Consider the following 26590-nt stretch of genomic DNA (forward strand, 5'->3'; position numbering starts at 1 on the left):
GGCTAAATCCCTGTTGGCAGGGTTTCAGTCAGACCTGTATGACTTCATGGTGGCAAAGTTGGAGTGCCGCAAATTCATCTTCGGATGCCACCATTCGTCCATGAGCCTAACAAGCTCATGAAGAGTTCCATCTGGGGGTTAATCTCTTCCCAGAGGACGAAGTCTCCCGCGTCCTGAGCGAGGCTACCAGGGCCAACCAAAATCTACGCTCCCGTTGGGGTATCTCCGCCTTCAAACGGAAGACCCCGACCTGGCAGCTCCCAGAGTAAGTCTGGGAAACGTTTCAGGAGGCACAGGAGGCCTCAACACCAAACAGTGGTTCAGGCTGTCCCAGTCTCGGCGGTGGGCCAACCCTCCACCTCCAAGGCTCAACCCCAACAGTACGTGCTGGTTCAACCAGCCCAATCCCTTGCTGCACCATCGTACATCTCCTCTCTGGCGTACAATCCCACCTATGAGGGCCGTGGGGTCTTTCACAGCCTTAATAGAAGCGCAAGGGGGGGCAGAGGTTGAGCCCCATACAGAGGCAAAGCTGGATCGGCCTCCCGGGGAAAATCAGGCCGTGGTAGAGGAAACAAACCCACTTCCTCCCACTGAGACCAATCAGGTAGGTGGTCGCCTTTACTGGTTCAGAGACTGGTGGTCCTTCAGTCCTTGGGCACACAGCATTGTGTCCAAGGGTCTGGGTTGGAGCTGGATCAAGGATCCCCCTCCCCTGACCAGATTTTACCAACCCCCCTCCAAAGCCCTACAGGATTTTGTGATGGAGCTTCTCAACAAGAGAGCAATAAAGGAAGTAAGGCACCTCAAATTTCAAGGCAGGTTGTTCACTGTTCCAAAGAAAGATTCCGATCAGCAAAGAGTGATTCTAGATCTGTCGCGTCTAAATCGCTACATAAGATGCGACAAGTTTTGCATGCTTACGGTGGCTCAAGTACGGACTCTACTGCCGCGTGGAGCCGTCACCACCTCTATCGATCTTTCAGACGCTTACTATCACGTCCCGGTTGCGCGGAGCTTCTCTCCCTTCCTGGGTTTCAGACTGGGAAACAAGCCTACTCCTTCAGGGTCATGCCTTTCGGACTCAATATAGCCCCCAGGATTTTTACGAAACTGGCGGAAACAGTCGTTCAGCAACTACGGTCCCGGGGGATGTCCCTGGCGGCTTACCTGGACGATTGGATAATCTGGGCTCCAACAGTACAGGAGTGCCGGAAGGCTACAGCCATAGTGATCAAGTTCCTGGAGTCGTCAGGCTTTCGGTTGAACAGGGAGAAGTCCTGCCTGACTCGGGAGTCCCGGTTTCAGTGGCTGGGTCTCCAGTGGGACCTGTCCTCGTACAGACTATCCCTCCCACCGTCCAAGCGGAAGGAGATAGCCGCCGCTACCAGGAAATTTTTGAAGGACAAAGCAGCATCCCACCGGTCTCAAGAGAGAATTCTCGGCTCCCTTCAGTTTGCCTCAGTGACGGACCTGCTCTTAAAAGCGAAGTTAAAAGATATAAACAGAGTGTGGCGGAGACGAGCCAATGTCAGGCTCAGAGACAGAGTCTCTTCAATCCCGCGAATCTTGAAGACAAGGCTTCAACCATGGTCCACAGCCAGTGGCCTGTCGAAGTCAGTCCCACTCCAATTTCCCCCTCCGGCTTTGGTAATCCACACAGACGCTTCATTAAGCGGCTGGGGAGGGTACTCACCAAACCAAAAAGTTCAAGGGACATGGTCTACAATGTTTCAACAGTTTCATATAAACACCTTGGAAGCTATGGCAGTGTTTCTCTCTCTCAAGAAACTCCGCCCCGCCGGCCAGATTCACATCAGGCTGGTGTTGGACAGCGCCGTGGTGGTTCATTGCATCAATAGGGGCGGCTCCAAATCAGGTCGCGTAAACAGGTGATGGTAGCTATCTTCTCCCTGGCGAACAAGCACGGCTGGCATCTGTCAGCCACCCACCTAGCAGGGGTGCGGAACGTGGTGGCGGACTCCTGTCCAGGACTACTCCGTTGGAGACGGAGTGGTCTCTGGACGGGAATCGTTCAATTGGATTTGCCGCCGGGTTCCGGGACTCCAAGTGGATCTGTTCGCTACGGAGAGCAATCACAAGCTTCCCTGTTATGTGGCTCCCAACCTGGACCCCCAGGCCTTTGCCACGGATGCGATGACCATAGACTGGAACAATTGGGAGAGGATCTACTTGTTTCCCTCAATAAACATGTTGAAAGTACTGCACAAACTCAGGTCATTCAAGGGCCAACTAGCTCTGGTAGCTCCCTATTGGCCGAAGAGCAACTGGTTCCCTCTGCTCCAAGAGCTCAAGTTGCAGTGTCATCAGATACCCAAACCCAGACTGATCCAAGTAGTACAAACCAAGACTGTCAGTTTCCTTAAGAATTCAGAATGCCCTGGTTTTATGGACTTTATAAAGTTTGCTGCAAAAAGGGAGCAAACATTGACCCGTCAACACTCTGTTTCTAGAATCTGATAAGAGAGATTCTACTCTCAGACAGTATGATTCAGCAGTCAAAAAATTAGCATCCTTTTTGAAGGCATCTGAAGCTCAAACTATGACTACTAACCTAGCGGTTACTTTCTTTACATCATTGTTTGAAAAAGGCCTTGCCCCGGCCACTATTACTACAGCTAAATCAGCCTTAAAGAAGGTATTTTTGTATGGTTTCAAAATCGACCTTACAGATTCATACTTCTCTTCCATCCCTACAGCATGCGCCCGTTTGAGGCCGGTAACACGCCCACATTCTGAAATTAGCCGCTGATACTGATAACTCACAATGCTCTTATCTGGATCTGTTAAGGAAAACCTTGTTTCTGATTAGCTTGGCTTCAGGTGCCAGAATTTCAGAGCTATCGGCTCTCGCTAGAGGTGATGATCATGTTGATTTCCTCCCGTCAGGAGAAGTCCTCCTTTCCCCTGATCATAGGTTCCTAGCTAAAAATGAAGACCCTCAGGACAGGTGGTCCCCTTGGAAGGTGGTGCCTCTTCCTCAGGACCAATCCTTATGTCCAGTATATACCTTAAAAATCCTATCTACAAAAAGAACTCCACAGTGTAAGTCGGGTCCTCTTTTATCAGGGAAAAGGTGGAACTCTTTTCGTTGAACGCTATAAGACAGCAAATTCTGTATTTTATTAAACAAGCCAACCTCGATTCAGTCCCAAAGGTTCATGATATCCGTGCGGTAGCTACCTCTTCTAATTATTTTCATAATATGGATTTTGCTGAACTTACCAAGTATACGGGATGGAAATCACCTCTAGTGTTTAAACGCCACTATTTAAAATCACTCGAAGCCCTGAAATTTTCTACAGTGGCTGTGGGGAGTGTCATTCCCCCACCTTAATTATCCTTAATCCTTTTCCTTCCTGCCTGCCCGCCTGCCTCATTTATTTCTCTGCCTGCCTTTCTGGATCAATCATGCCTCACTGCCTTGCTCCTCATAATCGATGCTAGAATTACCCTGGTTATTGTTTGTCTTGGTGATTGGATTTTGATATGTTGTGAATTTAGATTAAGATAGAAGTACTGGAGCGGTTTTTATTTTGCTTCATGTACCTCAATTTCTGATTTTATATATATCTCATTGTTCTTAGATTTAAGTTTGTATTTACCTGTTTATACCATTATATTGTGGGTGTCTTTCATTCCACCCCTAATTGTATTGTATTTTTGTCATTGTGTATTGCTCTTAGCCTTAAGTTTACATATTCTTCATTGTGTCTTTATATTGTTGGGTGTGTGTTGTTCCACCCGTACTTACCTGTTATTAAATCTATTTTTCCTTGATGAGATATCATAATTAAATCTATTTTTTCATAGCGTGTGTTTTTGTTCTAATCACCTTTTGTTTTCTTTTGTAGCTTTGCAGTCTTGGCATGATTCTCTGTCACTATTTCACCGGGTGACACGGGCCGAGCTCAGAAAAGGGATTTTGACAAAGGAAAAATCTATTTCTGAGGGAGGCCCTGTCACCCGGTGACCCTCCCAGGAGCAGGTTTACCCCTACTTGCACATGCCAAGCCTGGGGTGGTGCTAGTCTGGAATGAGTTCAGATGGCGCTGGAGTCGCCATTGGCGGGCGGGTGAGTGTGGGAGCTGGTACGGCTCCCGCTCTTCCCGGGGTTTTGACATGGGGATGTCTATCAAGTGTGGCTCTGTGGTTGTGATTCTTTCGCTCACCCTTGGTTATACCGACGTCTTCAATATAGAAGACGCCGATCTGGGGTAGTAACTCCAGCATTCCTGAAAGCTTTTTTTTCTGGTATATTTAGCAATATTTATACCTAGAAATTCGTGTTAGTATGGAATTTCACCGGGTGACACGGGGCCTCCCTCAGAAATAGATTTTTCCTTTGTCAAAATCCCTTTTTACGTCCGCGCGTTGAGAATTCATGCATCATTTTGTGATATTTTCTCTGTGCTGCTTTGATCGTTTTACAATTTGTTATATACCAAAATCATCGCAATTTAGTGTACAATACAAAGAAAAAAAATAACTCATTAGGTTTAACCATTTTGCTCACAGCACGATTTGTATACAATTATATATGAAATTTTTTTTTCGCGCTGTCATATATTTCAATATTTATAGATGATAATGATTTTTTTTTCATTTCTGATGGTTGCATACTAAACTTCAGGCAATGACAAAAACCGGAGCCAAAAATGAACTCTTAATCTTAAAAACTAAGCGTGCTGTGATTTTTTGAAAAAAACTTTTTTTCCACTTCGGCACTAGCTCCTGAACGCTGCTGGCATACGGCAGACACTTTTGTAAATAGAGGCTCGGCGTTTAAGGGTTAATAACTTGGGAGCATGATTAGGGTCATATTTAATGTTTAAACTTTGGAAATAAGCATTTATTAGCATTTTTAGAGACCATGCCAAACTTACGTGAAAATTCACCCTGGCGCGAGGGGTTCTAGAACCTAAACTCGTGTAAGTTCAAGTATGACTGTATATATATATATATATATATATATATATATATATATATATATATATATATATATATATATATATATATATATATATATATATATATATATATATAATATTATATATAGATATATATATATATTATATATACTGTATATATAAATCACAAATGTTCCATTTACAATTAGAATTTTTGTTCCATAAATGGAAGCTTTTTATTTTTACCTATCCTTAAAGACTAATAAGTAAACTTGGCAAAATGATCACTTTCAAATACAGCATTACCTTAATTATCTGCATGTGGACTACCTACATGAAAACAGCCCACCAGAATGTATACATGGATATATACAATAAGAAAGAGCCCTCTATCTAATTTGCAACACCGCCAGCAGAAAGACATGATAGTAATGCTCTTAACAGCTCATACATCACACTAATAGAGGGGTATTATGGGGTGGACAGACTGGGGTAACTGCTGACAGGTTGGGTGGTTGGGAGGAAAGTCTTCTGCTTGGGAGCTTTCATGACTGTTACTGGTGCAAAACAACATCATATACAATGTCATTTTGTTTACTGCCTGTGAGTGGCTGATAGAGATGTGTAATGACTACATCATATTAGTTCCATGACTAGGAGAGCACTCTTCTGCTTAAAAGCATTCAAACTGTTATTGGCTCCTGAACAACAATGTCACATGAGTCATTTTGCTTAGAGCCTTTAAGTAGACTATAGAGATGCTTCACAAATCTGTCAGAGAAGTTCTATTCTTTCATACAGTTCAGCTGCAAGTATTATAAAGTTTTTACCTCTGTAATTCTCACACTTTCCTGAACTGCCTTTGCCTTTGTAAAATGGTAGAGCAATTTTTATACATTTTGTAAACACATCATACAGCACAGCTTGCTTTTTATGTAGCGAATCTTACCAGACAACGTACAGTACTGTACTGTAATGTAAACAGTACTCTACTGTATCTTTTATTTTCCAAGCATTTTGATTTTCATACGGTGCATTTCAATTTGTGTACAGTACTGCACCATGTATTCTGTGTTTTTATAAGTATATATACAGTAGTGTGTAGTGACAAAATAGGGGAAGAACGTTACGACATTGCCATTTTACATTGGCACAGTTTCCCATTTTTACAATATCTACAAACTTCCACTAGTCATCAGCTGCTCTCTAATGCAAATTCCCAACATTCCAGGAGATGCTTTCCATCTTTGTTGGCCAACATGCCATCTGATACCCTTGCAAGCAAAAATGATTGCCTACATGCAAATTAGAGGAGTTGAGAGGAATGAATCCAAAAAAGGGTTTTTATCTATACAGACAACAATCCAAAATTTTGCTGTTTGAAGAACCAAATCTCTTTTTACTTATAATGCATAACTAACAAGAAAAAGCTACACAAAAGCAGCTCTTTCAGATAATTTCACCCGACTGGTACTTCGCTGTGCTTATAATTCCACCATATCTATATCTTTAAGTTGCCTGTGTGTAATGGGAGGTACTTCTCTCATGACAACTCTAAACAGATTTATTTGTAATAAAAGAATTCTTTTTCTATTATTACTTCTCTTTGATGTATGTCATTACACTTGCAACTACAATTAGTGTCAATGTGGACAAAATTGAGATAAGGTGGGTTATAAATACAGCTAGCTAACCAACTTTGTATAAGATACCACTAGTCTTAGTAATACTTTATGCATGGTCATAAAGTACAGATTTTTTCCCTAATACATATTGATTACTTACACAGTACACTGGGTAGGAATTTATAGATGGATCTGAAGAACATAAACCTTGAGTGGGGAAAACCTGACATGAAAAAATCGATGGTGGTGAGTTAAGTGTCAAGGAGTCCTCCAGGTACCTGTCTTTATAATGTATATCAGTTTTCCTGAAGGCCCAATCAGTTCCTGAATCCTGCTGGTTAAATTTTAATGCTAGGAGGAACACCTGAGTACTGTATCCTTGTATTATATGCTTGATTCAGTGGCTTGTTCAGATCCATTATTAAACTTCTTAGCTGAGGAAAGGTTGCCAATTAGGCAACTCTACATCAATCAAAGGAACTTCTCTTCAAATGATATTAATTTAAGTTCCTAAACACCAAGGTGGTCACTTCTGAAAGTCTTCCATATCTGTATCTGTATCAATCCGCAATTCTGATCCTATTACTAAAAAAAATATCAATATACAGTGCAGTACCTAATCCAATGATTAGAAAGATGAAGACTATGATATAATGAAGTACTTAAACAATCACTTTCCAAGTGAAAACAAGATGGCATGTGGGCCAGGTAAGACAGACAGCTCCCTCTCAAGGTGGGGGAGACTTAAATTTAGAGCATCTCAAAATTCTTTTATCAAAGTAGAAACTCAGCTCTCTTCTGATTCTGGCCTTCTAGGTATTAGTCATTAATGAAATATGATGTTTGGCTCTTGTATGAATGCAAGGTGTATGCATTTTTCTTGGAGCTGTCCATGATTAAAACTACTATTCAACCAACTTCAAATATGAGAGGAATCATCAGAAAAAATGTAACAATTTCCAAGTGCTTTCAAAGGAAGGCCACCACTTCAATGGAAAAATCTTAAATTATTTATACGTGAAAAGATTGGATAGGTCAAGGAATACATACCAGTGATACACTTATTTTTTCTTACACATCTGTGTGCTTACAACTGAATCTGAGACAATAATTATCTGTTCTTGATAAAATCACTACTAAAGAAAAACACACAGAATTATTGACATCAAACTCAATTATTAACCCTTGCTTCTTATCAGAACTACAAGTTTCTATTTTCATCTATATGCATTTCCTCTAATACTAAGTCTGTTATACTATGAACACTGAAGTGAAGAAAATGACATTTTTTTTAATGAAATAAAGTTTTATAAATACTTACCAAGTAATTACATAGCTATAGTTTCAACTGTTGCAGCAGGCTAAATTTCAAAATTCGCACTAGTGCTTCCATTGTTTTAGTATAGGTGACTTTAGCTGGTTCACTTAAGGTATATTCTTGGGCCTACAAGATGTTTGTTTGGCGGCCTCTGACTGGCTGGTACCGGGAGGTAGGCAGCCCGCTCACTCTCATTTTTACGTCTGTAGCTCAGAAAACTAGCACTATGTTTATATTTCTTCATTTATCTCATGTTTTGCACATGATAGGAACTAAATCATGATTTCTAGAAATCAATAAGATAAAACACAAATTAATTACTACGAGTAAAAGTGAAGAGAGAAGCATTTAATTCTTTATACCTGTTTTTACTCATTATTGCATATTGCTTCATTCATGCTATCAAGATAAATAAAACTTGAGTTTTCATAGAATAAATTCACCCCTAATACGCTGGTGCTTTCAGATTTTAGATGCGTGTGATATGTGAAGAGAAAATGAAGAATGTCTTATTATGTTGCATCCGTTCTTGACTCAGTTTGGCAGTAGTGCTGAGAGACAGTTATCTGCAAACAGTGAGAGCTTTGAGGCGCCACTGACAGTTGCCAATTAGTGGTATGAGAAGTTTGCAGTTTCGACAGTATTTACCGTATTATTGTCATTACATTTTCTGTAAATAAATGCATAGAATTCCCATTATGACTGTCGAACTTTTTCACTCCAATATCATATATGCCCGTATGTCTGGACATATCTGATAAGAAAAAATTAATAATCAGATGGATGCATCTGGATGTGTTGGCTTCCATTTAGTCTAGGTGAGAAATTTGCATAGTGTATGCTACATGATAAATAATAGGCCTACATACTACAGTTTTGGCACTGTAGTGGTTTTGGAACAAACGGTCTCAGTTCTCTGCTTTGGCCCTTGGTTTTCATTTTTTAGGGTAATTCATGGCCTTCAAATTTTATCTTTGCTATTCTGTGTTTTTCCTACTCCATCTACTGGCTATGTCGTATATTTCGCAATCTTGTACAGTTGTACCTTTTTTAAGGGAATCCAGCATTATATTCGTTTCTATTGGTTCTTCATCATTACCAGGGAGTACTATGGTACCCCGTACACTGTTCATATTGTCATGTTTTTTTAAATGTACCTTTATATTATGAATATTTTTTATAGATAAGTAATTTTCTGATTGATTTTTTGTTGTGGTTTCTAACAACCACATCTGATCTTTTATTTGTCTGAATGGCATTTCAGTAGTTGAATGTCGATTCAACAGGAAGTTTTCTAATTTCAACTCTGATATTTCTTCTCTGTTTCTAAGGTCAGGAACCTTGACCAATTTCCACTCCGAAAGAGGGAGTCGAAGTGAGTCAAGGTTGGGTCAAGATATCTGCTTTTTTTTGGTTTGCTCTGTATTGGAGCATAGGGTTCCAGTGTAATTACATAAGGAATTTTATTTAATTTTTCCTGAGAAAGGTTGTCAGATGAAGTTCCAGAGGTTGTCAACTGTGCCAAGTCACTACCATCAAAGGGCCCATGGGTACTTGAATCTTTAAAACTACTAGACATAAAGATTTAAGTATAAAAAAATAAATCAACTAGAAAACCTTAAAAAGATATCATCAGCCTTACATGGACTTAATTCTTCCACCAATGGCACAAGTGATAACCAACTCCCAAATGTCTGCTCCCTACCCTACCCAATAGGTGCAACATGATTAGAGTGGTCCAAGTGCAAGCCAAACCTGCTTGCTAGGACTGAGAGTATTACAAGAATACAATCATCCACACCCTAATCATGTTATGGGCAAACCGGATAGAATGCCGAGAGTTCTATCCCCATGACCAGACCCCCCCCCTGGAATCCGTGGTCCAACCTTGAAGAATAGTTCTGCCTTTGAGTGATCAATCTGATAACGCTCAGGTCCGAACATTATAGGGCATTTGATGGTCCCACCACAGTTCCCACTATTTAGCTTTGGATATAAACCCAATCCCAGCTATGATAGCTTTTCCTATTTAACAGGTCCAATATTTTTTAGCATAAGTGGAAAATTCCAAAAAAACTAATCCAAACAAATATATAATCATATATGAGACTCTTGGACTCACACCCGGGAACAAATTCCTGGAGTTCAAGAGCCCCCTCACCACGTCAAGGTGGTCCCATATTGAGGGGGACTTTGAAGAAAGAACAAGGTTCTGACGTCTCAGTTCGTCCGCCAGAACATTGGTTGGCTTGAAAAAATCAAGTGACTAAAAACTTGATTGATCATCCACTGTAGAAGTTCTCCAGCTGTTAGGAGGAGAAAGTGAGCGAGAGTCTCTCCTTGCTAAAGCAATAAACGTTAGGACTGTGGTCTGGGCTAAATGGATTACCACAGTACTGAGCAAACTAGTGATGAGAAGTATGAAGCCCTGTGTGGATCGCCTTCAGCTCTCTGACATAGATAAGAAGGCTTTGTTTTCCCAGGGACACGTCCCAGGAACTCCCAGATTCCCAAACGGGCTCCCCGACATAAATCAAGCTGTTGAGAAGACTAAGACTAGTCTCGATGGAAGAAGGAACTTCTCTTCCAAAAGGCTAAGCTCAGACATCCACCACTGCAGGTCTGACTTAAAACTGGGGCTTTGGGAAACAACGACAGGCCTGGCTGTGTTCCCTGTCCCACTTGGTCAGAACACGAGCACGTTCTTAAAAAGAAACAGGCGCCGCCAAGGAGGAACTGGTGCCAGTCACTTGTAGGCAGGCGCTGGATGCCTGACAGCTGGTGCCAAACAGACAGGATATGGCACTCAGACATTGCTGGGCACTTGGAAAATTGTTGAGCTTGGTGCCAAATACTGGCACTCCATAATTGGAAGCTAAGGAGACCAGAACTGAGGACTGTCCCAGAGGCTACAAGAAGTCTGTGGACTTGCTCCTGCTCCCCAAGTCACTTCAGGAGAGTGGAAAAGTTGATTAGCAACTTCAAAGTGCCTCTTCAATAGCCGATATTCAGCATAAAACAGACCATCGGCGCTTCTATTCCACACTGGAGATCATATCACTTGGACGACAATAAAGCACATCTTGATGGGAGCCTTTCCAATGGCTGTCCATCGATGCCTGTGGACAACAGGTTTGACCAAGGGGGCAAACCCCTCTGGACTCCCATGGACTTCAGTATGCTTCCTCCCTGGTGCATGGGAGTCTGACAGGGACTGGGTTTAGGAGATCCGAGGGGCTGGATAGCTACCCCTTCTCTACACAACCAGTAAGACGCCTTTCCAGTGGCTGTCTGCTGATACCTGGGACTGCCAACAGGTTCGACTGAGGGGGGAACTACCTGTGTGTGAACCCCCAAACTCCCTTGAAATCCTGTATGCCTCCTCCCTGCATGGGAGTCTGACAGTGACCTTTGTTTAGGAGCATCGGGGGATGAGTAGCCACCTCCTCCACTGCACAACACTTCACTATTACAAGGTTAACTTCTCTTAACCCATACACTAGACTGGCAATGGCATGGGAAGGAAATGAGGAAAGCAGGCATGGGAGCAAGCGAATAAAAATAAGAGGGCTAGTAGCAGGAGAGAAATGTGGGATGCAGGGAGAGCTGGCACCAGGATCTCAGTAACTGGCACAGAGCACCTGATAGAGGGTGATGATCGGGAGTTGGCACCGGGTACTGGGTGCTCCCAGGATGTACATGGTGCCAGGCTAGGTGGGCACCCGGTGAGGTAGTGGTTCGGGAGCTAAGAACTCGGATAGTTGGTGAGCACTCATGGGCGTTCGGTGCCGATTCTCGGCTGTCAAGAACGTTAATTCTTCCAAGAACCCAGCACAACCAAAATAAGGTGCACTTTCTCTCTTTTCTACATTCTGCCCTTACACTTTTCAGTTCCCTGAAAAGGAAAGTGTAATAAGATGTTTAATTAATTCTTTACTGCTAAGTGTTAGAAGTAGGCAAATCTCAAATCCTAACAATTATTATTTGAGACTTGCAGATAAGTATTTCATCGCCAAAAATATTGGTTCGGTAGTGAAAGCAATGTTTACGTTTTATTACGCTACTCGGCAAAGATGGTAGCGAATGCAACATGTATGTTATTATGCTACTCAGAAAGATGGTAGTGAACGCAAATTAAACGTTTTATTATGCTACCTGGCAAAGATGGTAGCAGATACAATGTTTACGTTTATTACGCTGCTCGGAAAGATTATTGTGTTACTCGGTAAAGGTGAGTGAATCATTAATTGCAAATTTACTACTGTGGCAAAAATAATAAAAAAATAATAAAATACTGAAGGCTACACAAAATTAGTGGTAATACTTCACCAAAATCTGGTTAGGTAACCGGCGAATAATGAAAAAAGCTGCTGCAAAGATCCGATGTTATATCAAGACCGGCAGGAAACAGAATGAGAATGTTTGCTAAGTCATTCCTGGTATTCCTGTTTGTGGGCGGGACTAGTCACCTACACTAAAACAATTGAAGTGCTAGCACGAATGTTGAAATTTAGCCTGCCGCGATAGTTGAAACTACAGTATAGCTATGTAATTACTTGGTGAGTTACTTAATATAAAATTTAAATATAATGTCCTGAACAAATGGGTATTCATTTATTGTTAGATCAAACAACAATACAATGAATTACACAACTGAAGAGGATGCCTGAGAAGTATCTACAGTATACTAAAATCAAACAATAACTAATTTAGTATTAATCAAAACTATATATTACTAGACTTTCAAAGACATATCTAAATTTTGATGAGACAAAATTACATAAATTAAATTAACACTATCCTTGTCAAAATGTATATTATGACAAAATAGGACAGACACACAAAAATGTAATTTTTTAAAAAGTAAAATAAATTTTTTCACATATACTCTCACTACATTTTGTTAGCCAAATCTATGGCAACAGCAAACTTCAAACATATCTCAGAGGATGGGTAAGATGAGTTCCTCTTTCAATCTCTCTGAGTAAATATCTGGGTCCATGAGCGCCTCTTAAGTGGTAGAAACTGGTCATTGTAAACATACATAAAACAGCTTGGAGAGGTTGGAAGAAGGTAAATTTCTTGTAAAGTAAAGGGTTTGTAACTGAAAAAATTAATTTTAAGGCAATTTCATTTCAAAACAAATCCTATTCCTTTACATTAGCCTGAATAGCTACTTATGTGAGACAGACTTGTGCCCAAAAAATTCACAAGACATATTGGTATTCGTAGAGGTGCTGGGACAGTGGACTCTGCTGAGTTAGCAACAGAAATCTTGAATCTACCAACAGGATGGGGGCTAGAATTTGATAGCACGGTCAACGGTTGTACTCCAACTAGTGTGTAGAGGTACATCAACAGTGAAAAATGTTTATCACTGTTATAAGTAGTGACAGAACACCCTGGATGTTTACACTTTAAGGTATAAGGATGTATTATGAGATGAAGTTGGTGATGAATGTCAGGACCCTGTCTTTATCAGGTCAAGACAAGGCTTGCCCTGCTGCATGCAACCATAGGACAAATTGAATATGAATTTATGTACAGTATCTGTTAGTTGTGTTCTTGCAAAAGTTACGGAATATAGAAGAGAGAGTTCTGTATAACCATGTTCAGAATTGAATACAAAGCTGCATTAACTTTAAAAGCTAATTAAGTTGCAATGGCCTTAACCTCATGACCTTTACAACTTAATCAGGATGCTTAAAAATCATGATGTGGATGAATAAGCACTTAATGATTACTTTCCTCAGCCAAGAGGAGATGGCATTCTTTGGTAATTACCACTTTATTGTATCAAATGATAAAAATAACAGAATACAGCATTCTAAACTCCAAAGCTTACTCAAGACATGTCACAGTCATGAAAGGGCAAGGGCAAGCTTTCCCTTGCTAGATAGCTGTAAAGGTAGCACAGGTAGAATAAACTAAGACACTTAGGAACAAGGAAACTGTCTGCATTTTAACTTTGAAACTCAGCCTGTGAGATAGACCAATAATTTGCCAGTACTTACAAAAATTGCTGAATAAGGCTGCTTCCAAGTCTGTGATTTGAGTTCCTTTGACAGGCAGTGAAACATTTCTTATTCTGTGCTGAGTCAATCCTTATTTGGAATATAGCATTATATCCACTTGCAGATATATCTGAAAGTCCACAGCAACAAACCATTCAATACAGTTTCAATTCACAAAGGGAACTGTGAGGCACCATATGAATCCTCAGGATGATGCCTTTCTTAATGTCCATGTAACCAGAAATATCCAGCCCAGTATGCTTCAATATACACACAATAATATGGATCTATAACCCTCAATAGCAGGAGACGAGAACCCTTTGGATTATATTTAAAGAATTTAATAAGCTTGTTCACACAGGTATGGGTACAAGAAACCCCTCCGGAGGAATATCAAGCTCTGTAGAGCAACCATTGCTTTCAGCCGAGGGCACTTGTAAACTCCCTTCTGGAGTTAATGATGGACTTTCTGCATACATTTGGAAACCCCTTTGCTCGAAGCTTTCGAGTCACCGTGAGATCAGTCAAAGCACGTGGAATTTTTGATGAAATCTCATTTGTCCTGGTTGTTTAAGAGCAGCCTTCCTTAGTGGAAAGAACCTTAGACTATTCACTTACAGAGAAAAAAGGTCAGGGAACCATTCCCTGCAAGGCCACCAAGGAATCATGCATGAATTCACAGATATCCTGAATTTTGCTGGAACCCTTTATCAGAGAAAGCTAGGAAAAGCACAATCATCAAGATAGACCAGTCTACAAGCACTGTATTTATCACCCATACCTGAGGGTCATGAACTGGAGAGCAGTCCACCAGCAGGCCACTGATGAATCTGGTGGCAAAAAGATCTATTTTAGGGGTGCCCCACTGCTTCCACAGGTCCTGCAAACCTGCAGATGCAGTCTGTTCTGGAGATGGAATTTGATTTCTTCTGCTTAATTGGTTTGCCACAATGTTCATCTTCTCTAACATAAACTAAGGCAACAGAAGAACATTCCTCGTGTGGAGACTGAGAACTCCTGTGAGGCACCAATGATGACTGAGTCTTTACACAGTACCCACAGCGACCACGACCCATAATGTGAAGAGTGATGCAAAAGCCTGCCCATGCAAACCAAGAGAAAAGTGTGTAGAAGGAAGAACAAAACTGTTCATACACTTGACCCTGACTAAGAACAGAAGGTGATCACCTATGCCTACTCGAATGATCATCCCATGCAGAAGGCAAATCACATGATTTGAACTGGCAGAACCAGAACACCTGGGAGATTGAGATAAAGAGCATGAGCTCCTGGTGCCAGAACAGTGAGGGTTCTTGGGGCACCTCCACAACACTACAGAAGTGTCTTCTAAGGGAGAAGCCACCAGACAAGGCTTATTCACAGCTAGTGGTCCAAGGAAGGATCCCTGTAAGGATCACAGGAAGTACAAGGCCCCCTATGAGGCCTGGGAGACCATGAAACAATTGCAATGCAAGTAAGAGTGCTTAGCTTCCATTACACCACCTGAGCCATTTGCTCTTTATTTGATTATATGCATCTTTAGTGGACTTGGTGCAAACCTGCATACATCACATACCTGGTTGGCCAGAGGAAGAAGACAATGGTCACAGACCACAACTGCTCCCATACATACCCCACTTCCCTGTATCCCCAAGTAAGAGGAGAGTCAAAGGGCATGACAAAGGTATGGTTAATGGGAAGGGCAGGCGTTGGTTCCTCCTTTGCTGCAACGGAACAAACCAAAAAGGCTAATTAATATGGGGTGGGTAATGAAGAATTGTTGATGTGGTAAATTCCATGAATTTCTCAAAAGTAGCCCTAAGACACACTACTTTAGATTCTAGCTTACCAAACCTCATATCTTGGAGCTTAGAGAGGGGAATAACAACTCTGAGATAGGAAGAGCATTGCTAAGTACAAAGGAAGAGGGGGAGGAGCTACTGTCTGACAGATCAAGAGCACCTGATAACTCTTACCCTGATCATCACCACCTACACTAGGTTTCAGAGAGTCCCTTCTCATTCTTTTCCTAATCTTATCTGCTTCTCTCCTCTCCTCTCCCTATACTTAAAACATGCATTGATGGTTTCATCTGACCAGCTAATATAGTGATCACGTTGATTGCCAAATGTGCAATCCTTTCTTCTGTACTATCTGCAAGAGTCATGACAGTCATGAGCTGAGGAATATAAACAGTTATTGAACCTTTACCTAACAAATTCTATAAGATTTGTTGTTCTCTTCCTTAAAAGACATCCTATATAAGAGACAAAAAACCAAAATAATCCAAACCAATGTCCAACAAAAATTCAATTCGGCAACAAGATTGTTAACATCCTTCTTTCCAAAATGTCCTCATACAACCAAGACACGAGGAAAACATAAAAAAAAAAAGGTTTGAAACTGTGGTTCACCCAAAGGGGATGGGTCTATAGACAGTGTAGAGTAAATGATACTATTAATCCCAAAGGGGATGGGTCTATAGTAAATGATACTAGTATTAATCTTAAGTCTTTGCACAGTGTCATCATCCTGCTGACACAGGGAGTATAGCTACAATAATAGAGGTAAGATTCATTTAAAAAAATGTGAAGGGGTAATTACTACTACCAAATGTTCAACAAAAGAGTGTAATGCAAGGATTACTGCTGGAGTTTGATATGATTTTATGAGGTTCAGGCTATCAAGCCTAACACTGGGGCACTTTTGGCCATTCAGCACATAAGACGGTGAAAAGAGGAAGTTGAAGTGGTTGGACAGCAAGATAAAGAGACCCAAAAATAAATAAAATGAGGTACATATCTGAAAGTAAAATTGGGAGAAAGTCCCAAATTTACACTACAAAGTAATAGTTAGAGAGGTTGGATAGCATTCAAGTTACTCTTGACGAGGGATATTTAAAATTTTATGGGAAAACAGAACTGCAGGTATTATTCAAACACTAGACATGTAGACAATGACCAGTTTCCATCAAGGGAGGCACGAAGGGACCCAGATGAATACGTCTTCTACGATGCCTGGCCATTACTGCTACAGCAGATTAGACTAATGTAAGTAACAGATGTGTGTTAAGGGAAATTCATGATTCCATTTCATAAACTGGTAGTAACACACAACATAAATGAAATCAACTTACCTGTAGATGAAGCAGTTCTAAAATGTCTATGGGGATGAGGCTTTTAAGGAAAGTGGGTAGGGCATTTCATAACCTATCCTGTATACAGGAAACACAAAAAACTTAGCAAGCACAAACCTCATCAGCGGCTCCAGAATTGACATTAGATTCAACTTCACGTTTTAACCTCTTAGCGTTCTTTTCTAAATCTTTATTAACTCTATTCCAGTCAACCTATGAAAAGAAAATTGGAGCTAATATTATTGATTTACTCGTGAAACATACTTGCAATAAAATTACTTCATTGATAAAAACTTTTGGTTACATACATTAAAGTCTACAGGTGGTTATTCTCATTCTATTTACTACAGAGACCAATACTATAACCCTATTAGTCCACCTATATTATTTAATAAATCTAAAACAAAGAACATCTAAATCAACTGAGCATTCACTAACACATTTCTCATGTAATGATGTAGCTGATATCATTGGTTACACGTACAGGAAATTTTCTTTACATTTATATAAAACCTGTTATTAAAAATGGTGTGTACAGTGGCATACAAATTATTAGACAGATATGCTAAAGAAAATCTTTCAAGTTCCTATAAGAGGATATTGCTTACAGGCAGTCCCCAGTTATCGGCAGGGTTCCGTTTCTGAAGGTGTGATGATAACCGAAAAGCGCCGATTTTCGGTTATCGGTGCCTCTGTTAGGTATGTATCGGCGCCACTACCCAATTATCGGCACCAATAAGCAGAAATCGGCAATTTTCGGTGCCGAAAATTGCCGATTTTCGTCGCTAAACAAGCGCCATACAACCGGATCACTGTTAACCGAGCCTGCCATTAACCGGGGACTGCCTGTACTATGTGTATTTACTGTGTATTGTAAATAGTATAGTACAATTACTCTATTATATATTGCACCACTTTATATGAAATATATCGTTCAGATCTTTCTTTTTTATATTGCATATATTAATCAGTTTGAGAAAAACCTTTTATAATATGAAAATTAGAGTTAATTATGACAAGTTAAAAATATAAATACTTAATTTAAGATTCACTTTTTAAACAGTTATCTCTCAGCTTCTACTTCTGTGCCAGCGGTAGTTTGACAGATTGAAAACAAAAAACAAGAAAACTCAGTTTTTTATGAATATCCGTAGTCTATCCATCTACTTCCCCACCACTACCAGGGAACCAATAGGTATGACCACCCGTAGCCGGTCAGTCTACATCTGTCCACTCTGAATGTGGGGAGGTAGGGAGGGCAATTTACATACAGTAATACCTCAATCTTCCACGATTCAAGTTGCGCGAATTCACAGACATGCAAACTTTTCATTGGAGCCGAAATAACTGTCATATGCGATTTTTTCACAGACACATGACATTTAGAGAGAGTGTGAGAGATAAGGGTTGTCCTTACTTAACCCTTTCATATCTGCATAGTTATCACATCACTGAGGGCACATGAGCCCCGATGTGTCTGGGAGCGCTCGACAGTGCGAAAAAATATTTCGAAAATTCAGCAAAAATAGAAATTTTATGCCAACAACGTTCATTTTGCTGTCCTTTTTTTCTAAATGTTTATATTTTATGGTGGAATAGTCAGAATAAGAGTCCCAGCCCTCTAAATACAAAAAAATGTGAGTTATTTCACGAAAAAAAAAAAAATCTTTACTTATTTTCATATTTTCGTTCGTAACCCAAAAAATATGAATGTCAGGCGAATGAATTATTTTTGATGAGAAAGCCAATACAATTCTCTAAATATCGATATATAAAAGAATGGAAAACGAATAAGTCCAGCTGGTGAAAAAATTGATAGAAAAAAGGGCAAGAAACAGAGCGCTCTGCCCGGCGTATGGTGAGAATTATCGCTAGAAAAAGATTTTTTGAAGAGCCCTACCTCGGTTATTTTTCATAGAAATTACTTTGTAAATATACGAAAATGTAGAGGAAATGTTGAAGAATAATGTGAGAGTCAAGAAAAATGGCTTTGGTAACGGCAACAGTTTCATTTTGACGTTATAAATTGATTGAAGCGAAAAAATGTTACCGTTGTCAACATTATCGTTCAGTAGCTCAAAAGCTATAACAGTTAGGAGAATGGATTATTTTTTATGAGGAAGCCAACAAAATTCTCTAAATATTGATATATAAAACAATGAAAAACGAATAAGTCCAGTTGGTGAAAAATTTATAGAAAGAGGGTAAGAAACAGAGCGATTTGCCCGGCGTATGGTGAGAATTATCGCTAGAAAAAGTTTTTTTGAAGAGCCCTATCTCGGTTATTTTTCATAGAAATTACTTTGTAAATATACGAAAATGTAGAGGAAAAGATGTAGAATAAAGTGAGAGTCAAGAAAAATGGCTTTGGTAACGGCAACAGTTTCATTTTGACGTTATAAATTGATTGAAACGAAAAAAAAATGTTACCGTAGTCAACATTATCGTTAAGAGCTCAAAAGCTATAACAGTTAGGCGAATGGATTATTTTTTATGAGAAAGCCAACAAAATTCTCTAAATATTGATATATAAAACAATGAAAAACGAATAAGTCCAGTTGGTGAAACAATTTATAGAAAAGAGGTAAGAAACAGAGTGATTTGCCCGGCTATGGTGAGAATTATCGCTAGAAAAAGTTTTTTTGAAGAGCCCTATCTCGGTTATTTTTCATAGAAATTACTTTGTAAATATACTAAAATGTAGAGGAAAAGATGTAGAATAAAGTGAGAGTCAATAAAATGGCTTTGGTACCGGCAACAGTTTCATTTTGACGTTATAATTTGATTGAAACGAAAAAATGTTACCGTTGTCAACATTATCGTTAAGTAGCTCAAAAGCTATAACAGTTAGGCGAATGAATAATTTTTTATGAGAAAGCCAATAAAATTCCCTAAATATTGACATATAAAAATGGAAAACGAATAAGTCCAGTTGGTGAAAAAATTGATAGAAAAGAGGGTGAGAAACAGAGCGCTCTGCCCGGCGTATGGTGAGAATTATCGCTAGAAAAATATTTTTTTGAAGAGCCCTATCTCGGTTATTTTTCATAGAAATTACTTTGTAAATATACGAAAAAGTAGAGGAAAAGTTGAAGAATAAAGGGAAAGTCAAGAAAATGGCTTTGGTAACGGCAACAGTTTCATTTTGACGTTATAAATTGATCGAAACGAAAAAAAGTTACCGTTGTCAACATTATTGTTCGTAGCTCAAAACTATAACAGTTAGGCGAATGAATTATTTATTATGAGAAAGCCAAGAAAATTCTCTAAATATCGACATATAAAACAATGAAAAACGAATCAGCCCAGTTGGTGAAAAATTGATAGAAAAGTGGGTAAGAAACAGAGCGCGCTTACCATGCATACGGTGAGAATTATCGCTAGACATTTTTTTGAAGAGCTCTACCTCGGATTTTTTCATAGAAATCACTTTGTAAATATACAAAATGTAGAGGAAAGGTTGAGGAATAAAGTGAGAGTCAAGAAAATGGCTTTGGTAAGAGCAACAGTTTCATTTTGACGTTATAAGCTGTTCGAAACGAAAAAAAATGTTACCGTTGTCAACATTATCGTTCGTAGCTCAAAAGCTATAACAGTTGGGTGAATGAATTATTTTTATGAGAAAGCCAACAAAATTCTCTAAATATCGATATATATGATAATGAAAATGAGATTCAGAGCCCTGCCTAAAATCCAGACGTCTCTTATGTGATGCACTAACAAATTTCCGCTAGTTTTACCGCAAAAAAAACTTTGCGAAAGCATGTTGAAACTGTTCTCGATTGACGCCGCTTTATGTAAACAGCCACACGTGTTTACCCAGCCTCGCGATTTATGGTCTCTGACAGAAGTGTGGCCTGCCAGGCCTGCGTGGGTGCGATCAGCTGATGTCATTGTGAGAATTTTACTACGCCATGGAATTGCGCATGCACAGTAGAGGAACTAAAAATTTATAGAAAATAGAGGATACCAAACAGAGTGTTTCCAATAATGTAATCCTACATTTTATAAAAAAATGTAAGATACGAGAGAAACGTGGGTAGGATCAGCTGATTTCATTGTGGGAAATTTACTATGCCAGGAATTGTGCATGCGCAGGATAGGGACTGCTTGCCTGGCGTGATCGATGCCTAAGTTACACGGTCCAAGGTATGCTTTAACCTATGAAAACCACCAACTGTACGAAAATAAAAAAATTTACCCCTACCACACGCATTTAAAAATGTCGGTAAATTTTACGTATAATTACGTCAGTCAGACAAGAAGGGGGGTAGGGGTTATTAAGTAATATGCGTCAATTGGGCAGGAAAGGGCTAAGAGAGTGAAATTACTTATCAATTATTACAGAGACAGAGACAATGACAGTAACATGAGAGAGAGAGAGAGAGAGAGAGAGAGAGAGAGAGAGAGAGAGAGAGAGAGAGAGAGAGAGTTATTCATATGTTAGATATCAAAAGATGGAAATTCATGATTTATGAAGGAAAATGCAGAGAGAGAGAGAGAGAGAGAGAGAGAGAGAGAGAGAGAGAGAGAGAGAGAGAGAGAGAGAGAAGAGCACTAGAAATCCTTTGACATACTTTGGGCAACAATTGACATATTTTACATCTTTGCCCTCGCCCCTCTCTTCAAAGGTTTCACAAAAGATCGGGAAATGATATTTGTTTGTTTAAAATATCACAATTTACTATAAAAATTTATAAATTTTGTAATTACAGTTTTATTATTATTATTATTTGAAAATTAGTACTTATTATTAGGTCAATCATTTATTTATCAACAAAACAAATAAACATATACATGTAAAAATTCTCTCATCTCAGTAAGAGATGAGAGAATTTTTATGGCTACATGTATATGTTTATTTTACATGATAAATAAATGATTTACCTAATAATAAGTACTAATTTTCAAATATTAATAATAATAATAATAATAATCAAACTGTAATTACAAAATTTATACATTTCTATAGTAAATTGTCATATTTTAAACAAACAAATCTTTTGTGGAACTTTGAAGAGAGGTGTGAGGGCAAAGCTGTCCAATATGTCAATCGTTGCCCACAATGTGTCAAAGGATTTCTACCTAATATCTCTCTCTCTCTCTTTCTTTTTCCTTCATAAATCATGAATTTCCATCTCTCTCTCTCTCTCTCTCTCTCTCTCTCACACATTTTTACAACTTATTATTTCTCTGTACATCTTTAATTTTACCTGTACCGTCTACAAACTGTAAATGCGCTAGTGTGGCAAATACATTCTAAAACACTGAGACATAACTACTAAGAGCTGTATCAGTCCAAATAAAAAACAATGTCTGTTCATGAAAAAGCATTTCAAAACAAAGAGAAAGAGATGTCGCAAAAAGTTCTTAAAAACAAGGTCGAGATTTCTAAAAATAGATCAGTTGGAAGGGGAGAGAGAAATTCTTTTCCAACTCTCTATTTTTATGTCAACCATTTATTTCTTTTTTAAGAGTAATGTATTAAGCCAACTTTTAAATGAGATTACAGTAACTTCAATTTCATTTAAAAGTTAGCTTAATAATTTGGGAGCATGATTAGGATCATATTTAGTGTTTAAACTCTAGAAATAAGCAGTTATTAGCATTTTTAGAGGCCATGCCAAACTTATGCGAAAATTCACCTTGTGTGAGAGGTTCTGGAACCTAACCTCGTGTAAGTTCGGGGTATGACTGTAATCGAGAGTATTTAAAAAATATATCTGAAATTAAGTATTTATATTTTTGAAATGAACTGTACCTCTCCATTACATAGCTGACGTCTCTTTGGAGGATGTCCCCTTCGGCAAAAGGAGGGGTGGGGTTACTGTGTCAAAACCCTGCAGAGCCAATGATGGATAACTACAGCAGAATCCACCGCTCTTTGCAGCTAAGTCCCGCCCACTGCACGCCAGTGATTGGCTAGCTCTCGAGGGTGAATGATATCACACTAGTTAACGGTCCAAATGATTACCAGTACGGATATGACTCCGTTCGGTCATGTTGAGTGTCGTGCATGAATGATGACACCACAGATTTGAGTTCCCAGAGTTTTGAAGTGTGCAATTAATATCTCCGATAAAAGATATATTAAGTTATATATCATTAGGAAGATCTTGGATCTGCGCATCTTTTTTTTTATCATGCGGAGCCTAAATACGCAAGCATCTTGCTTTTTAATTTTTAAATTGGTGTTGGCTTAAATAAGCGATCCCACATAGACCACATTAATTGAAATGAAGCATAGACTTATGCAGCCAAGTCAAATGTTAATATCATTGAGAGATTAGGCCTACATGTCAATTTCTTATATTTTGAGGCAATGAAACGGGCAGTTCACCACAGAAAACCCGTTGAGCGGGGATTTTACATGTCTCAGCCTTGCACACAACTATTAAACTGCTCTCAATAAAATATATTGAAAATATATTTACAAAAGGGATAAAAAATTATATTACTGTGATAGTGAATATAAGGCTGCTGTAGCATTTCTACGAAAATGAAGGCTATGGTAGGAAGGCATCATACGATACGTAATGAAATAAGAAAATATAAATGATAGCTGAAAAAGTTATGTATGAGATGACAAACCAGTCTGAGAGTAGCCCATGATATTTATTTGCTTTTGGGGGCATTCTTGTAGATTACCCTGTTGGACAAAAGGATACATGAGTCAGTTTCTCTCTCTCTCTCTCTCTCTCTCTCTCTCTCTCTCTCTCTCTCTCTCTCTAATATTTAGTGTAGACTGTATTCATAAAGATCCCGATTACTTTTAATTAAAACAAATGACTAAATTTCAATTAAAAAAAGAGTAGGCAGATAATTCTTTACACCAGTATTTTATGAATAGGTCTATGTTTATTCTGCAAGGTTAGGTCACCATATGAAAATTTTTCGAAGACAAAACTACAAGCACCATAAAAACAAAAACAAAAATAAGAATAACAACAATAAAATGACTGAGTATAAGATAGGCCTATAATCCAAACACCATAAGCTGCGTAAACCGACAAAAAGACAGGACATTATAGGTCTACGTCCATTTTTATGATCCTGTTATTTCGAAAGAAGATAATGTCCTTAAGAAATTTCTCACCAAATTATATCCAATACGACTTGTACAGCCTATTATACTGTAACTTTAAGTTAAACATATGCATATTCTGGTTTTGTAGAGTGCCGTCACTGCTTGTCATCCCTCCGAATGTGTAAACGATTGCAATGAAATGGATTTTATGACTGTTAAAAAGTTGTAAAATTTCTTAAAATCAATATTAAATATCAGTCTGCATAGCTCTGAGAAAGTCTTTGTGTTTAAGTTTAAATGGTGAACATGCTTGACAATATCAGACGGTAATTATCATTGTCCAGTGATTCAAGTGCACCGATTTGAATGCAGACATTCCCTGTGTCACCTCCGTATTCAGGTGAACCTCATTTACGAAACACAACAATGCAGCATCGCAGAACACTCCTGACTTCGTTTATATTTTCTTTTTTTTTTTACCACCTTTATTGAGATGTGTATTACGATTTTATTTTAGGGGATACAATAACGTTTCCTTTTGATAATCTGCAGAACGTATTTTAGTTCAGTACAACAACCATTGCAATATTAATGAACATGAAAAGAGCCACAGATTAACCAACTTTTCAAAACTATTGCCAACCAATTAGCTTTAAGGGATGGTCATGATGTAAGCAGTGGGCGGGGCTTAACTGCAAAGAGCGTTGGACTTTGCTATAACAAGTACATATGTACAAAAAGGTATACTACTAATACTCAACACAAGAGTACCTCAAAGCTTCCCATAAAACAACCAGGTTTAAAAGGCAGTAGACCAAAAAAGGCTACCTATCGATTTAAGAAATAATATCCCCTGCACAAACCAGGAGAGTTAACACTCTGCAATAATCACATTTAATCTCTGCACCATGAAGATAAGCCAAAGCAAACACAAGATTACCTTGCCACTGAGTGACTTCAATATCTTATCAAAGAGTAAGTTTTCAAATTTAAAAGTTGTAGCCACTGCTCACACATCTAGTGGCTTACCTTCAATTAAGGATAGAAATTAGCATTGCAGTCCTTAACCAAAGACCCAATGAAGAGAACATTACATTCCTACTCTTAGGAAACTCCGGTTCCCATATTACTAAAGACAGAACCTTACATCAGGTTTTAATTCTTTTACCACAATTCCAACAATCCTTACGGATAGTACTGAACCCCCAAGGGGTTAAGTTCTTCAAGCCCTAGTGACTCCAATAGATATAATGTTGTAGGTAAGGACCTAGCCTAAAACTGTACTTAGCACAAAATAAAGCACAGATAATTGCTTTGTTTTTAGCAAAGCTAACATGAACCTTTAGCTTTAAAGACTGCTACCAAGAAGTCTCCTCATGCTTGAAAAACAGAGAAACCTAACCATGTTGTTTATAGAGGTATCAGTGCTGGAAAAAAAACCCTTAATGTGGGACCATGACTTACACCCTGACCACTGATGTTGGCAGGATCAATTATTAGATTCTCTCCCGGCACTGATAATGGCATTACTGCAAGATCCCGCCTTGAGCTCACCAGAACCATGGGCCACACCAGGCAGTCATCTGTAGCTTGTGATGAAACCTTTCATCTCTCAGTTGCTTGCATCCACCCCTGAAAGAAACTAGAAACCCAGCCTTCCCTGGTCACCTGGGGGTAATCAACACCACGAGACAACTTACAAAATTGCCCTAATACACTGGTGACTTCCTGAAACCTATCAGGAGTAGGAAAGGCATTACAGTCTAGACCTAATCAAAGAGCAGCTTGGTGTCCCAACCCAAGCCAGAGGACCTTGAACTGGTGAACCAAAAATTGACAAAAAGATGATTTCCCTTAATTTCAAACAGGCCCACAACAGGATGCCCACAGCCAACTGTCTACAGCCAGCCTTTGGATGTTGAGTCCCTTTCATTATTATTACTTACATATCAGTGACTGACTCTAAAATTTTCAAAATGAATAATTACATTTAGCAAAAGTAATAACTCAGAACGAGGTTATGTGTGTTAATTTGACCAACTTAACAGACAAGGGGGGCACAGCACTTAGACATAGTAGTGTTCACTCCTCCTTAAACATAAAATGATTAATATTGTCTCCAAGAGGCTTAGTCTATTTGAGTGCAGTACCCTCTAATTGCCCTTTATGGCATAAGAGTGTCAAACTCATTACAGTATCTTTAAATAAGGTCTAGTCTGCATTCAGCAACTCTGATAAGGGAAACCCCAAAATAAGATATTTTGTTCTCAACCTAGATCACAACCAGAAGACTAGTATCTTCTATGTAAAAGCCAGCATTCCACAACACTTGTAATTCTCTTACCATATCACAAGTCCTTGGGTTTAATTGCTTCAAGAGGCTTTTACTAAAGTCTCAAACAGCTTTGGAGGCAAAAAATCCACCAAGGTTCCCAAAAAGAGTGACAGTGTACCAGGCACCTTAATTACACCTGACCTAAAGACCTCCAGTGGTCCAGGTTGTAAGCAATGTCTAGTATAGGAGTACCTATAACATAGT

At 39.0% G+C, this 26590-nt stretch overlaps 1 protein-coding gene across 3 annotated transcripts in view; it reads right to left on the reverse strand.

Moving 5' to 3' along the window:
* The window catches only part of LOC136834423 (FUN14 domain-containing protein 1-like), a 138910-nt gene that overhangs the window by 50777 nt on the left and 61543 nt on the right, over positions 1-26590 (reverse strand). For all 3 annotated transcript variants that reach the window (XM_067097008.1, XM_067097007.1, XM_067097005.1), the window contains exon 4: positions 17142-17237. In XM_067097008.1, the coding sequence (XP_066953109.1) occupies positions 17142-17237 (96 nt within the window). The remainder of the gene's footprint in view (positions 1-17141; positions 17238-26590) is intronic.

This window comes from Macrobrachium rosenbergii, chromosome 53 (assembly GCF_040412425.1).
Source record: "Macrobrachium rosenbergii isolate ZJJX-2024 chromosome 53, ASM4041242v1, whole genome shotgun sequence".
NCBI lineage: Eukaryota > Metazoa > Arthropoda > Malacostraca > Decapoda > Palaemonidae > Macrobrachium > Macrobrachium rosenbergii.